At 42.6% G+C, this 13,493-nt stretch overlaps 1 protein-coding gene across 1 annotated transcript in view; it reads right to left on the reverse strand.

Moving 5' to 3' along the window:
- DAP (death associated protein) overlaps positions 1–13,493 on the reverse strand; it is an 82,952-nt gene that overhangs the window by 67,476 nt on the left and 1,983 nt on the right. The window contains exon 2 of the mRNA XM_090049704.1: positions 6,930–7,026. Within this exon, the coding sequence (XP_089905830.1) occupies positions 6,930–7,026 (97 nt within the window). The remainder of the gene's footprint in view (positions 1–6,929; positions 7,027–13,493) is intronic.

Raw genomic sequence — 13,493 nt, forward strand, 5'->3', positions numbered from 1 at the left:
ATCAAGGGATACCTCAAGTCTGAAAAGGTTGAGAACCACTGGTTTAAAGGATATGTTTTGTGCCATATTGATTTGAAATACTAATGGAGGGGATCTTTCCATCAAATCTGTTTATGTGCACACATCTAGAAACTACTGTATCATATTAATGATACAAAGGAGTAGTTACACCATGGTAATTAGACATTCCTTCAAAGGAGAAGAAAACAAATCAGAAAATATAGTTGCATTAGTCTTCAGGGTTTTATTCAACGATTGTTAAAAAATAAAGTGTAGCAGAGGTATTCCTACGCACTAAAATCTAATAGTATCTTCCCTTTCTTGGGGTCCTAGAGTAACAACTTATGAAACCATGCTGCAAAAAACTGAGGAGGTTGAGATCATATCAACTCAGAGTATTTATTGCATTAAAATTTAACACACTGACAGACTGAGTTAGCATGAAACTCCATGTCTCATTCAAGTGTGCACTTCACGAGGTCCAAAGATATTAACAGAGTAGCCCAGCAGCATTAACTACTTTTCGTGACAGTAAAAGATTTGTAAAATGATAAATTGGACCCTCCGGATTTCCAAATTCAAGTTATAATTAACATCTCAGTTATCATGAAAATGTCATGAAACTAGGCATCAGCAATGGATACAGGTGCAAATCAAAACCTCAGTCCTACACTAACATCAACTCAGCCTATACTCTGTAGAATTATAGACAGAATCACTTAACATAACATTCAAATGCAACTGCAATTATTTTTATGTGCAAGCTTAAAGATTTATTAATAAAACAAGATCAGAATCTTAAGGGATGGAAAAGACCAGACCAATTAGGTAGCATTCAACTTCCTGTAAATCTTGGCTTTATTCTCAAATAAGAAGATATGCTAGTTATTAGAAAACAAACTATGCTTGATGTTGGATATACTACATCTTCTGGTTGAAGTACTGGTGCTTCAGATTTGATTTAAGTTTGACAGCACCCAACATAACTATTTCTCAAACAATGAAAAATATTTTCTTTCTTTAAAGCATTGTTACAGAGCTACATACACAGATTATTTGAGGCTTTGGTTTTGCATGCCATACATACCTTTTTAAATTTTAATTTAAATCTCCTGGTGTGATAAAAAAATAATCATCTGCATACTTGATCTAGGCTCCCTTTTGCTCAGGCTGAAAGCAGGGCAGATAGGCACCTTACAGGCTAACTAAATCAGATCTATAGAGAACATAAGCTCCTATGAACTTGATTGGGCTTCATTAGATGCTGTGAAAGGACAAGAGTATAAAGTGGAGTAAGTGATTTGAATATAAAAGGTGGGAAGGAAGGAGGGAAAGGAAAAAAAAAAGGGGAGGCACACCTAGGCCAAGGGTTAGTGAGGAACTAGTTAGGGAACTTCTGGAGGGACTGGATGTATTCAAGTCAGCCGGTCCAGACGATTTCCACCCTAGAGTACTAAAGGAATTGGCTGAGGTCATTGCAGGACCCCTGGCACGGCTTTACGAGCACTTGTGGTGCTCCGGTGTGGTGCCAGAGGACTGGAAGAGGGCCAGCGTGGTTCCCATCTTCAAAAAGGGGAAGAAGGAGGACCCAGGAAACTATAGGCCAGTTAGTCTTACCTCGATCCTGGGCAAGCTTTTTGAGAAAATTATTCTGGCACATATCCATGAGGGGCCAGCAGGGGAGGTCATGCTTAGGGGCAACAACATGGGTTCATTAGTGGCAGGTCCTGTCAGACCAACCTGGTGGCCTTCTATGATCAGATCACCAAATCATTAGATGCAGGGGTAGCAGTGGACATAGTCTTCCTGGACTTTCGGAAGGCCTTTGACACTGTCTCTCACCCTGTTCTCATTAAGAAACTGGGGGACTGTGGTGTCGACACCCACACAATCAATTGGGTTGCCATCTGGCTGGAGGGCCACACCCAGAGAGTGGTGGTGGATGGGTCATTTTCCACCTGGAGGGATGTGGGCAGTGGGGTTCCACAGGGCTCCGTCCTCGGGCCCACACTGTTCAACATCTTCATCAGCGACTTGGACGAGGGGGTAAAAAGCACCCTGTTCAAATTTGCTGATGACACTAAGATGTGGGGGGATGTGGGCAAGCTAGAAGGGAGGAACAGGCTGCAATCAGACCTAGACAGGTTATAGGGGTGGGCGGATGAGAATAGGATGGGATTCAACACTGACAAGTACAAAGTGATGCACCTGGGGAGGAACAACTGGCACCATACTTACAGGCTGGGGAACTCCCTTCTTGTCAGTACAGAGGCGGAAAAGGTTCTTGGAGTCATCATTGACTCCAAGATGAACATGGGCCAGCAGTGTGGGGATGCAGTTAGGAAGGCCAACCGTACCTTGTCATCCATCCACAGACGCATCTCAAGCAGGTCCAAGGAGGTGATACTCCCCCTCTATGCGGCATTGGTCGGGCCGCAGCTGGAGGACTGTGTCCATTTCTGGGCGCCATACTTCAAGAGGGATGTGGACAACATGGAGAGGGTCCAGAGGAGGGCCACTCGCATGATCAGGGAAGCCCTTATGAGGAGAGGCTACGGGACCTGAACCTGTTCAGCCTCCAGAAGACAAGGCTGAGGGGGGATCTAGTGGCCTGTAACAAACTAGTCAGAGGGGATCAGCAGGCACTGGGGAAGTCCCTGTTCCCCCAAGCACTGCCAGGAGTGACCAGGAATAACGGTCACAAGCTGGCAGAGGGTAGATTTAGGCTAGATATCAGGAGGCGCTACTTCACGGTCAGGGCGGCTAGGATCTGGAACCAACTTCCAAGAGAAGTGGTGCTAGCTCCTACCCTGGGGGTCTTGAAGAGGAGGTTAGATGAACACCTTGCTGGGTCATTTGACCCCAGTAATCTTTCCTGCCATGGCAAGGGGTCAGACTAGATGATCTACTCAGGCCCCTTCCGACCCTAGAAACTATGAAACTATGAAATAAGGGAGAGTGGACAGTGATGGGAGAGGCAAAGAAGAAAAGAACCCACAGAAACAAAAGTGGAACATGGAGTCAATATGCACTTTACAGACTAAATAAATAAGATATATAGAGAGCACAAGCTTTCATGGAGTACACTTCATCAGATGCGGTGAAAGGACGAGGCACTTCATACTAACAGTGGGCGACCTCTCGCTTTTATTCACAGTCCTACCTGTATTATCACTGTTTACCCTTTACCATTTTATCAGCTGCCGCTGTCACCTGACATAGTTCCCTGAGAGGTTTGTTTGCCTGTTTAACTTTGAATGCAAGAAGAGGAGAAATTACATCATGTAAAGAATGTGATTGTTTTATTGAGGCCATATGACCAAGACTAGAAATGTAAGTAGGAAAAGTTAACAGTGTTGCTTGCTTGCTTTATGAAACAGAGTCATTTATACATCAAATTACATTTCAAAATACTTGATGACTCTTATCCTGTTCATGAGTTATTCTATCCACATCTATTTTGAAATTAAAATTCAAAGATTTACTAAGTTATACACAACATTCTTATTTTTGCACAAAAGAAACCAGTTTCCATATTTTATTTGCTCATCAGGGCTCACCTGACTCTAGTACTTATGCAAATATTTGTTAATTTTAGTTTACTTAATAACATGGGTCTGTGCGAGTGAAACATGAATGCAAGACTAAATCAAATCCCTTAATACCTGAAGAATAACATAAGCTCCAGAGGGAAAAGGTGAGGGGGTTTATGGGGGCAAAACCAATCCCCTCGGTTTCTAGGTATAAACAGGTAAAATATCAGACTGATGAACATAGCAATGATAGAGGAAGGGAGGAGGGTCTGAGAAACATCCTCTCTTCCTGCTATTGAACATGTAAATACAACCTCTATATGGAAACCAGGAGTCCAAAGGTTTTACAGGGAGACTACAGCCTACCATGTAGGACAAAGTTGCTATAAGAGGCAGCAATTCTCAGCAAAGCAGTTGATGTGCAGCAAATGTGTAATTCAACACTGATGGTGACAGCACTAACTTTATATATAAAGGCAACAGTAATAACGGTGTATATAACACCCTATGAATCTTTGTTATCCCTCTACAGCAGTAAGTGACCTTCTGCTCAAATTGATATGCTCTGTGCAGTCAGCAACTGCAAAAGTACTCCGGAATCAGCCAGTACTGGGTCTGCTGATCCTCTCTTTTTCCTCCCTTACCCTGTAGATGTGGCATTTTTTTTATGCCTCCATGGTCATATCCCCCTCCGCATCAAAACAGACAACCAGCACCCTCCTCGGTGTATACCACATAGCTGATTCCTGTTTAATTCAACCCTCTCTGACAGATTTTCAACAGGAAGATTAATTTACAGTTAATATTTGTTGTACTATACAATAATCTGAAATCTAACATTACCTCAACACCTCTGTGTAGTCAAAAGCCTGACAGGGTCGAACAACACCTTCTACAGGAATGTAGTCAGAGTGTGAACAGTTTGCTCCAGCTGCATGCTTAACAGTAACACTGGTCAGATGGGGAAGCAGTGGGTCTTATGAAACAAAGGTATATTTATTTACGGCATTTTCTACCATAGCTGCAATTCTACATACAGTTGTTATAGATTTCTGGCAGGGAGAGTAACTTGTCCCTCTGAGTTAAGCACATTAAACTTAGTACATTTTGCTTCCACCTGGGTTATGGTAACTTCCATTTCATCTTACCTTTGCCTTGATGTTTAGCAGTATGCCCTTATTGAAAACTTGAGGCTGTGTAACTGCCTTTTGAAGGTGTAAAGTGAAAAACAGTTTTTCTCCCCAGTCTCTCTCTCTCAACATTTCTGAGATCTGTTGTCCCTGTCTAAATTAAATCCTGAGAATCTATTACAAAGACATGGCAACAGTCTGAACCTCTTTTACCAGCCATCTCCAAAGTGATTTTGACCCAAACAGATTCTATTTTAGCCATGTTATATGTTGTCTTACCTCTCTGAGGTCTAACACACCTTACGTTTAACGCAATCCAGCTTTATTTTTATCTATCCTAAGCAGCATGCATCTTTCAACATCTGTCTATCATGGCTGCTATTCCTTCATGTTTTTATTACATAGTTCAAGTTCCTCCATTTTGTTGCCCAAGCTCCTAGCATTTGAATACAAACAAAATTCCACCCTGACATAAATGCTGCTCCAACTTGTTTAACTCCAGAAAGACTTTAGAGATGACTAATTTGAGTGAACGAAAGAAGTAGGCTGTCCCATTTTTCCAGCTTTCCATCCAGACACACTAATTTGTAACTATGCTAATAACAATTATTTACCCTGACATAAATGTTTTATTTCAAATTCCACAGTTCTTGTGGAAAGAAAATAAACATGGTCATGGCTTGTTTTTATTCATGAAGACACAAATGAACATACCTCAGTGTTCTTATCATTGTTTGAGGCATAAAAATAAATACTTGAAGGTAGCCTATGTACAAAACAGCACAGAGAGAAAGCAGCCCTACAAATATCTGCCTTGAATAAATACCAAGGACAATGCAGTATATACTAAGTTAGTACAGAGAGAATTTTGGAGAAATTGGGCTTTGTTATAAGGCAGAACAGCTGGTATACCTACTTACATGTTCTAAGCATAAGAAATTACTATAATTTGAAAAACTGAAATAATATGGCTTTAATAACTTTAATTGTTGTACTCAAAGCAACTCCTAAAAATAACTTTGATATGCAATAATGAAAAATCTTTTGCTAATATTTCAGTAGAAATGGAGATAAGGTGTTGAATAAGCATGGTAACATACACTAAGTTTTTGCAATCTCCCAATTCAGGGACCAGCCTTACATTAGATGGGTCACACAGGACCTGGTTTTTTTTTGTTAACTCTTCAATCTAATGAATGCCTGGGGGAATGCAAGATAACAATTTTCTATAACAGAGCTCCAAAATGAGGAGTAATTCAGAAGCCCAGATCAGGTTTTTTACAATTCTAAGCAATGTCTATGAAATCAATGAAATAGCTGCATATGGCCAGCTATATCAGCCCCATAGAGAAGGTGGGGGAGGGGGAACAAAGAGCAAAACCAGTAGGCTTTGTATAATCTCTATTAAGAAGTGGCTTTGAATCAGCACGGTTTCACCCCCTTCACATAAACTTGTATCTTCCATTTCCACACATCTGACATCCAGAAATTTTGAAAAGAATGTACAGGACTCATGGCACAGGAGACATGAATTACTTTGCATGGCACCTTCCTCCCTCAGAACTGTTATTTCCCCACCTAAAATAGCTTGGCTATAGTTTTCAGAATTATTTTAGCTCCATCTTTGCTCCATATTCTCAAGTCCCGCTCAGGGAAAGTCCAATGGATCACAAACAGGAGAAAATCAAATGCACAGACTTAGGCAGCCCAGCACTCAATTCAAGGGAAGGAACAGAAGGAAGCCCCATTCGTTTGGCAGAAAAGTTAAAGGAAGATCAGCCAGGTACAAGCAGCTGATCTTTCCTAAGAAGCATAGGTAACATGGCCCTGTATTTGTATTTTGAATCAGATAACAGCAACTGTAAGCAGCCTAAGGCCCCCCACATAAATATGTTTAAATCTAACTGTATCCTAAAATTATGTTAACGTTCAAAGAGATACCAGTCAGTTACATGCTGGGCATGTCTACACGAGACACTATGTTGCTGTAGTGACAAGCTACGGCAACACATCTCATTGCTAATGACGTAGCGTCCATGGGCTCAAACTATGATGCTGCCGCTACTGCTCAGTAGCAACAAGATACTGAGCAGTAGAGTTGGAAATGACCTGTATCACACTAAGACTGCGGCGTACCAACGGTTGCTGCACAGTGCTATGCTAAAGCAAGTACTGAATGTCTGTGCAGTAAAAACTCTGCTGTTGGGTGCAGGCATAGACGTGCCCACTACATGCAAGATCCCATGCACCTTCTCAGAATGCTCACCTGGTGGTTTCCCAGTCTTGGTCATCCTTATCTTTGTCCTCTTTGGAGTCAGAAGTGTGAGGGTGTTTCTGCACAATCCTCATCCCACCAGCTTTCACTGGAAAGAAAATAAGGACAAGGACGTCAAAGAGATAATTAAGATAAAAAGAACAAGGAAATTTAGGAGGCAAATTTAAAAATGAAATAAATAAAAATAAAAAGATCAAATGCGTATTTGCAGACTAAATTTAAGAATTATGTCTATGCATGGTGATTACTGTATACAAAAATATTTACAGGTGAAAGTTCTAAGCAGTAGCTGTGCCAGGCCTCTTGCATTGCCTTGGATCACACTCATAGCTTGTCTTTTATTATAGTACCAATACTATTTAAGAGGTGCAACATTTATTTCATAGTTTCATAGTTAGTAGGGTCGGAAGGGACCTGAGCAGATCATCAAGTCTGACCCCCATCTCCATTAATCTGGGGCAAACAAAGGAAGAAATGATGATGTTGGATTATCTCACACGTGAATTCTTTTGTTATTGTATAATTATACTATGCTACACAAAAAGTGCTGTAAAAATTCACTTTTATTATTCCAAATTAAATCTATACACCAAGTAATTGTTTTTTGAACATAAAGATATTTTCTTCAAATAACTACAAAAAAATCCAAAAAGGACAATTAATTTATCTGGGTGCAAAGCATTTACCACACCTCAAATCCAATTGACATGTTCTCATAGCTTACATTTAGTAACAACAGAAATTAATATTCACTCTGAAAGTTCAAGAAAAGTCAAGGTCCATATGTTGTTTTCATTGTCCACCCTGAGATAAAAGTAAAAAGCAATCTACAATCATGATTTAGGTGATATCTGATTTGGGACACTACAGCAAAATGAAAAGTAAAATTGAGAGCTTTCAGTAGTGATATTAGCAACAACAAAAAAATCTTCTTGACTGGAATACAGCAATACAGCACAAAATAAGATTTTAAGGTGACTGTGTCCTTCAAGAAAATAAGTTCAATTATTTTCCAATAAACATTAGAAACCGTAAGAGACAAAACTCCACACATGCATAAAGAAGCACATCTAACTTTTTAGTTGGTTTCAAGCTAATATTATCTCCACTGTGGAAGATTTCATAGATTCCATAGACATTAGGGCTGCAAGGGACCTCGAAAGATCATTGAGTCCAGCCCCCTGCCCAAAGGGCAGGAAGTCAGCTGGGGTCACAGGATCCCAGCAAGATAAGCATCCAATTTACTCTTGAAGGTGTTCAGTGTAGGTGCTTGAACCACCTCCGATGGCAGGCTGTTCCAGACCTTGGGGGCTCAGACAGTAAAGAAATTCTTCCTTATGTCCAGCCTGAAACGGTCTTGTAGTAGTTTATGACCGTTCGACCTTGGGGTGCTCTGGTGAACAACTGTTCCCCCAGATTCTGGTGGTCACCCCTGATAAACTTGTAGGTGGCCATCAGATCACCCCTGAGCCTGTGTTTTTCCACGTTAAAGAGCCCCATGAAGAGTTTGCCGGCAGTCTCAAATGAGGTGTGGCAATTTGAATAGGCCTCAAAAACCTTATCACAACACACTGTGTCCCCCAAAAAGAGCAGAAGCACCAATATCTCTTTTGCAGTCATTGTGTAGACAGAGCAGAAACAGAGAAATCAGGAAACCTTGATTTCTAAATTCTGAAAATAAACCCGAAGCCTGAAGCTGCACAGCTTTTCCTTTGCTGCACAAGTTGGAATTTATTACCCCAATGTATGACAGTTACTTAATTCTAAGATGAGGTTTTTTCCCCCATTTAACCTGGGCAGGGGAGTCTCTCATGTTGGAATCAAGTACAAGGTAACAAGCAGCTGCTGCCTGCCCCTCTGCATCCCCTGCCTCTCCCCTCACCCACAGCCCAGTTCCCAGCCCCCTTCCTACTTAGGGTTACCATGCGTCCGGGTTTTCCCAGACATGTCCTCTTTTTTGGCCCCCTGTCCTTGTGTCCAGGCAGGTTTTTAAAATGCGAGTAAATGTCTGGGTTTTTGCTTTGCCTCCGCTTTTTCCGACTGGCTGCTTGGGGCTGGGATCAGTAGGCAAGGTGATTGGCTGTCAGAGGTCATGTGGTCTGCGTGGGCCCCAGCAAGTGTGTGTGTGTGTGTGTGTGTGCGTGTGCGCGCACGCGCATGCACCTGTGCATGTACATGCATGCTGGAGCTGTGTGTGTTGGGAGTGAAGGACACTGGCAGGGCTAGGGGGTAGGGGACGGTGGGTCAGGGGTGAGAGGCACTGGCAGGGCTAGGGGGTACAGGTTCAGGGATGAGGGAGGAAGGGCACAGGCATATCCCTGCCCCTCCCACCCACCACAATCATACCCCTCCCCTCCCCTCTTGGCTGGCTCCCCGCCTCCTCCCCTCTACAGGTGTCATCTTTTTTGATCCCGGAAATATGGCGACCTGATTTCCCCTCTGCACTGTTTCTGCTACCTTCCACCACAACCTTGGCCATCTCCCTCTCACAATCCCTGTGGAGAAGATGGAGTTGGGGCCCAAGACCATGGAGGGAAAAAGCACAACAGAGGGCATGTGCAGGGGACAGATGGCAGGAGACAAGCTTCTTGCCCCCTCCCCAGCTTTCCCCCCTACCACTTCCATCCCACCTGCCCCGTCCTGCCTATCCACACTGCCCCTCCTTCGACTTCCTGCCCTACTGTATGCCCCTCACTGCCTACTCCCCTGACACTGCTTTCCCTGCTGCAGTGGTGGTGACAAATTTAAGACAAATCTCCAACGATCATATTCTGTACGTGAAAAGTTATAACAGATGCCTACATTTGCCATGTATAGAATCTAATTATTAGGTGGGGGGGTCATCTTAAATTCAGGGTTGTCACGGGTTCAATTAAATATGATAAGTTTTCGGCATATTAGAGAATAAAACGCAAAAATGCTGCATAAGAGTTTGCCCTAACATGGGGTAACATTAGTTTGCTTATAGAGGCTTGTTTGTTAGATCGTTTTAAACTACCATCACCTTTTCCTTAAAATAGTAAGGAATTAGTACCTTTAAAATGCTCAAATTTAACAATGGAAAATAATTCAGGACAGAAAGTGGCAACATAAAGAAAGCATTTGGCAAACTATTTACCATAGTAAAGAATTTATAATAAAATAAATTTAGAATACATTATCTTTAAAGCATAAAATGTAGAAAACCCAAAACAAAACCCAAAGCCTTACAATAGATAGTGAGACCTATTTTGCAACCTCTCAGACATTAAGAAAAGGATTTTACTAATGTTTACAAAGAAATGTAATTCTTGAGGTGATATCAGTACAATCTCCTGCTACTATTTCACGATGCAAACTATTTACAGACTCAGTTGTTTATCCAAATGCCATCCAACAGTATCATCTCCATGCAACTTTAACAACTAAGACAATTAACATCATAAATACCTCCCCACCATAAGCTTGCTCTTACAGATTAAAACAACTATAAAAAGGTAGCAACAAAAACAACGCCATTGTAGATAAACTGTTGTCGGAGACACTAGAAAACAGGCAGCATAACAGCATATTTTGCATTTGAAATAAAGCAAACCATACCATGCTCATACTACCTTGCATTATTTCTGGACTAACAACTAAAATAAATATTTCCACTGGCAAGAGCAAGGGGAACAGACCAAAAGCAGAAATTTCAGTTTAATCATCACCTGTTCCAGTCTACAATCTCAGTTGCACAGAGTTGCCTTTACTAAGGTGAACAGACATTAATCTTCAGGGATTGTCTTCAATTCACAAATATAACAAGTTACCTCTGGTAAAAGCACTAGAAATTGCTTTAAAAGCTATTTCTATTTAAAAGCACCATTAACCTGCTTGTGCCTTTACCCAATACATGTTTTTACCACCAAACAGGAAGCCAAAAATCCATCCATCTGTCCCCCCACCCACCCACTTTCAGCACTAAATCTGGCTGTTTTAGGAGTCTTCTCCGCTTACATTACACACAATAACAAGTTATTTGCCAGTTTGTTCTTGTGTTGTTCAGAGCTGGGAAATTTGAATAGTCTAGATCAGTGGTGGTTCTCTACTCTTGAAAAACACCAGCTCTCAATTTTCACTCATTTTTTACTACAAAAAAATAACAGCAATTCTTCTATTGCAAAAAACTCAGAAAGATAACAGCAGGTCAGAATATTGTAACACTATGGATTTCCATGTGAAAACGCTGGATTTTTCTTCTGAGGCATGTGTAGGTGTCTGCACAACTAGTACTGCATGGCACTCTTAAAAGGATCTCAGGACACCTCAGGGTGCTGTATTACCTTGGTCAAGGATCACTGGCTTAGTGCTTACCAAACTTACTTGGAAAATGAAAAAGACCCAGTTTCAAAGTCCCTCCCAACTAATGGAAGCTACTCAATAAACCTATTGAGGTTTACAGTGCCAAAGTTCTGCAAATATGAACTTGAGGACAAACTTAAAATCAACCCTAACCATCAATGTAGCCACAGCCTTGGTTTCCATACAATCGATTCAGAAAAGGTTTGGGAAAAGATTTGTCTGATTCAGAGACTTGGCCATAGACTAAACAGGCAGCTGACAGCTGCCTCCAGCTGGTAAATCTCCTGGGATTGGAGGGGGGTAGGAGGAGGAGGGATTGGGGCTGGGACAAGCTGCCCAGCTGGGGTGGGGCAAGGATGTGGCCATGGCAGCACTGGGAGTAGGGGTTATACCACTTTGATTCTCCAGCTCCATGTTCGATTCTCCTGCCCCCAGTTCAATTCCCCAGTCCCATTTGATTCCCCTGAGAGCTGGAGTGGCTCCACGTGTCAGCCAGAGCCCAGCACCGCTGAGCCCTTGACAGAGCATGATGCCCTGTGGAGCTGCACCCACACCACAGGGCAGCTGCTGCATGGGTGCCAGGATGGGGGGCGTGATCGCCACTGCTCCCCACTGTCCCTGTGCTGCATGGAGGGGGAGGCTCTGGCACAAGTGCCCAGAGGCCCCAGTTGAAGCTGCTGGAGCCAGTGAGTGTGGGGCTTAAAAAAAAAAAATGCTGGGAACAGGCATGGGATGGGACTGGGCAGAGCAACCATACGGGCTTCTCCCACGGCTCCCCCCACCTGGGGGGAGGCAGGCACAGCCTGACGCGCTGTGGGAGAACCTGTAGCCGCCCGGCTGTGCCTGCCTCTCCCTGGCTGATCAAAATCACTGCCAAATCTTCTGAAGCTGATTCAGCCTAAATTGATTCGGGATAGTGATCCTAATTTCCAAATTGAATCACTGTCCACCGAATCCAAATCTGATACTTCCCTATTTGCACAGACCTAATGTCCACATATTAACAACTCCCTAGCTGGTTAGTCTCAGGGATGTCTAAATCTGAAAACTCACCACCACAAGAACTGTTTAAAGCAACCTGTCAGCATGAAGAGAAGCTTTCACTTTGCTCTACTAGTATGTGGTGTATCTGTTTAGTAGATTTAGAGAGGGTAAAGAAAAATTAAGTTGTCTATGGTGTCACTCACGTATTTACAGGTATTACAGCAAAAGATATTTAATGCCAGCCAAATGATTGAAAACATATTTGCACTCCTGACTGTACCAGGAGTGGGACTTTTGGAGCCTCAATCAAAAGTTTTGAATTTGTGAACCCAAATGTAGACTTTAAAATAGGGTTTTGAAACACAGGACCAGATCTGGCCAATCAAGGTGTATGATCCAACCCACAGGTCTCTGGACCGACCCCGCACACCACATCAACTCCAGTCCTGCATGCAGCACACACACCATGCTGGCCCCTTTGCTGAATGCAGCATGCACCAGCCGTAGGGCTTGCTGTATGCATGGCACACAGGGCTAGCATGGAGCTTGTGCTGCATGTGCCACAAAAGCTGGACTTGGTCCTGCACACAGTACAGGAGGTCCACAGTGCGCATGGCATGCAGTGCTGGGCCAGACTGGCACTGCATACTGCTTCTGACACACCTGGGCAGCACGGGGCCAGGGACAGGCTGGTGGGTCACAACATGCAGCTCATGGCCTGAACTACCTGTGCTGTGTGCAGCGCCAGGTCTGACCCCATGTAGCCAGAAGAGTTGGACCCCTGATTTTAAAACTTAATTATAAAAATAGTCTTCCTCTGGTTTTAATACCTTGGCTCTAAACGCTAGAAATATGCTGCTTAAAGCCATCCGACTGAAAATTTCTTACATTGTTCAACTTTTATTCTCTTTGTTCCTGAGAGATGTTAATTTAGCTTATTCCCCAGCCATGCTTCCATGCAAGGCAGGATATGAATTTCTAATGCTACGATTATACTTATGTACTTAATCTTTTTACAAAATTTCTCCCAGGCCCTCTTTATACAACAATGCTGCCTGGAAGCAGGGCACAAACCAAAATTTTATTTTAAAATTCTTTGCAGGTTGCTCCTGAATCAAAATTTACAATGCAACAATACTGTAACTGTAAGGCTAAAAAATATGACACTTCATTTAGAATGCAGAATTGCAAATGCTCCTTAACTGCAGAGCCTTGAAAACACTTTCCTGTCATGAATGCAGGAGGGAG

This window comes from Crocodylus siamensis, chromosome 5, assembly GCF_052110815.1.
Source record: "Crocodylus siamensis isolate JL-2025a chromosome 5, ASM5211081v1, whole genome shotgun sequence".
In the NCBI taxonomy this organism is placed as follows: Eukaryota; Metazoa; Chordata; order Crocodylia; family Crocodylidae; genus Crocodylus; species Crocodylus siamensis.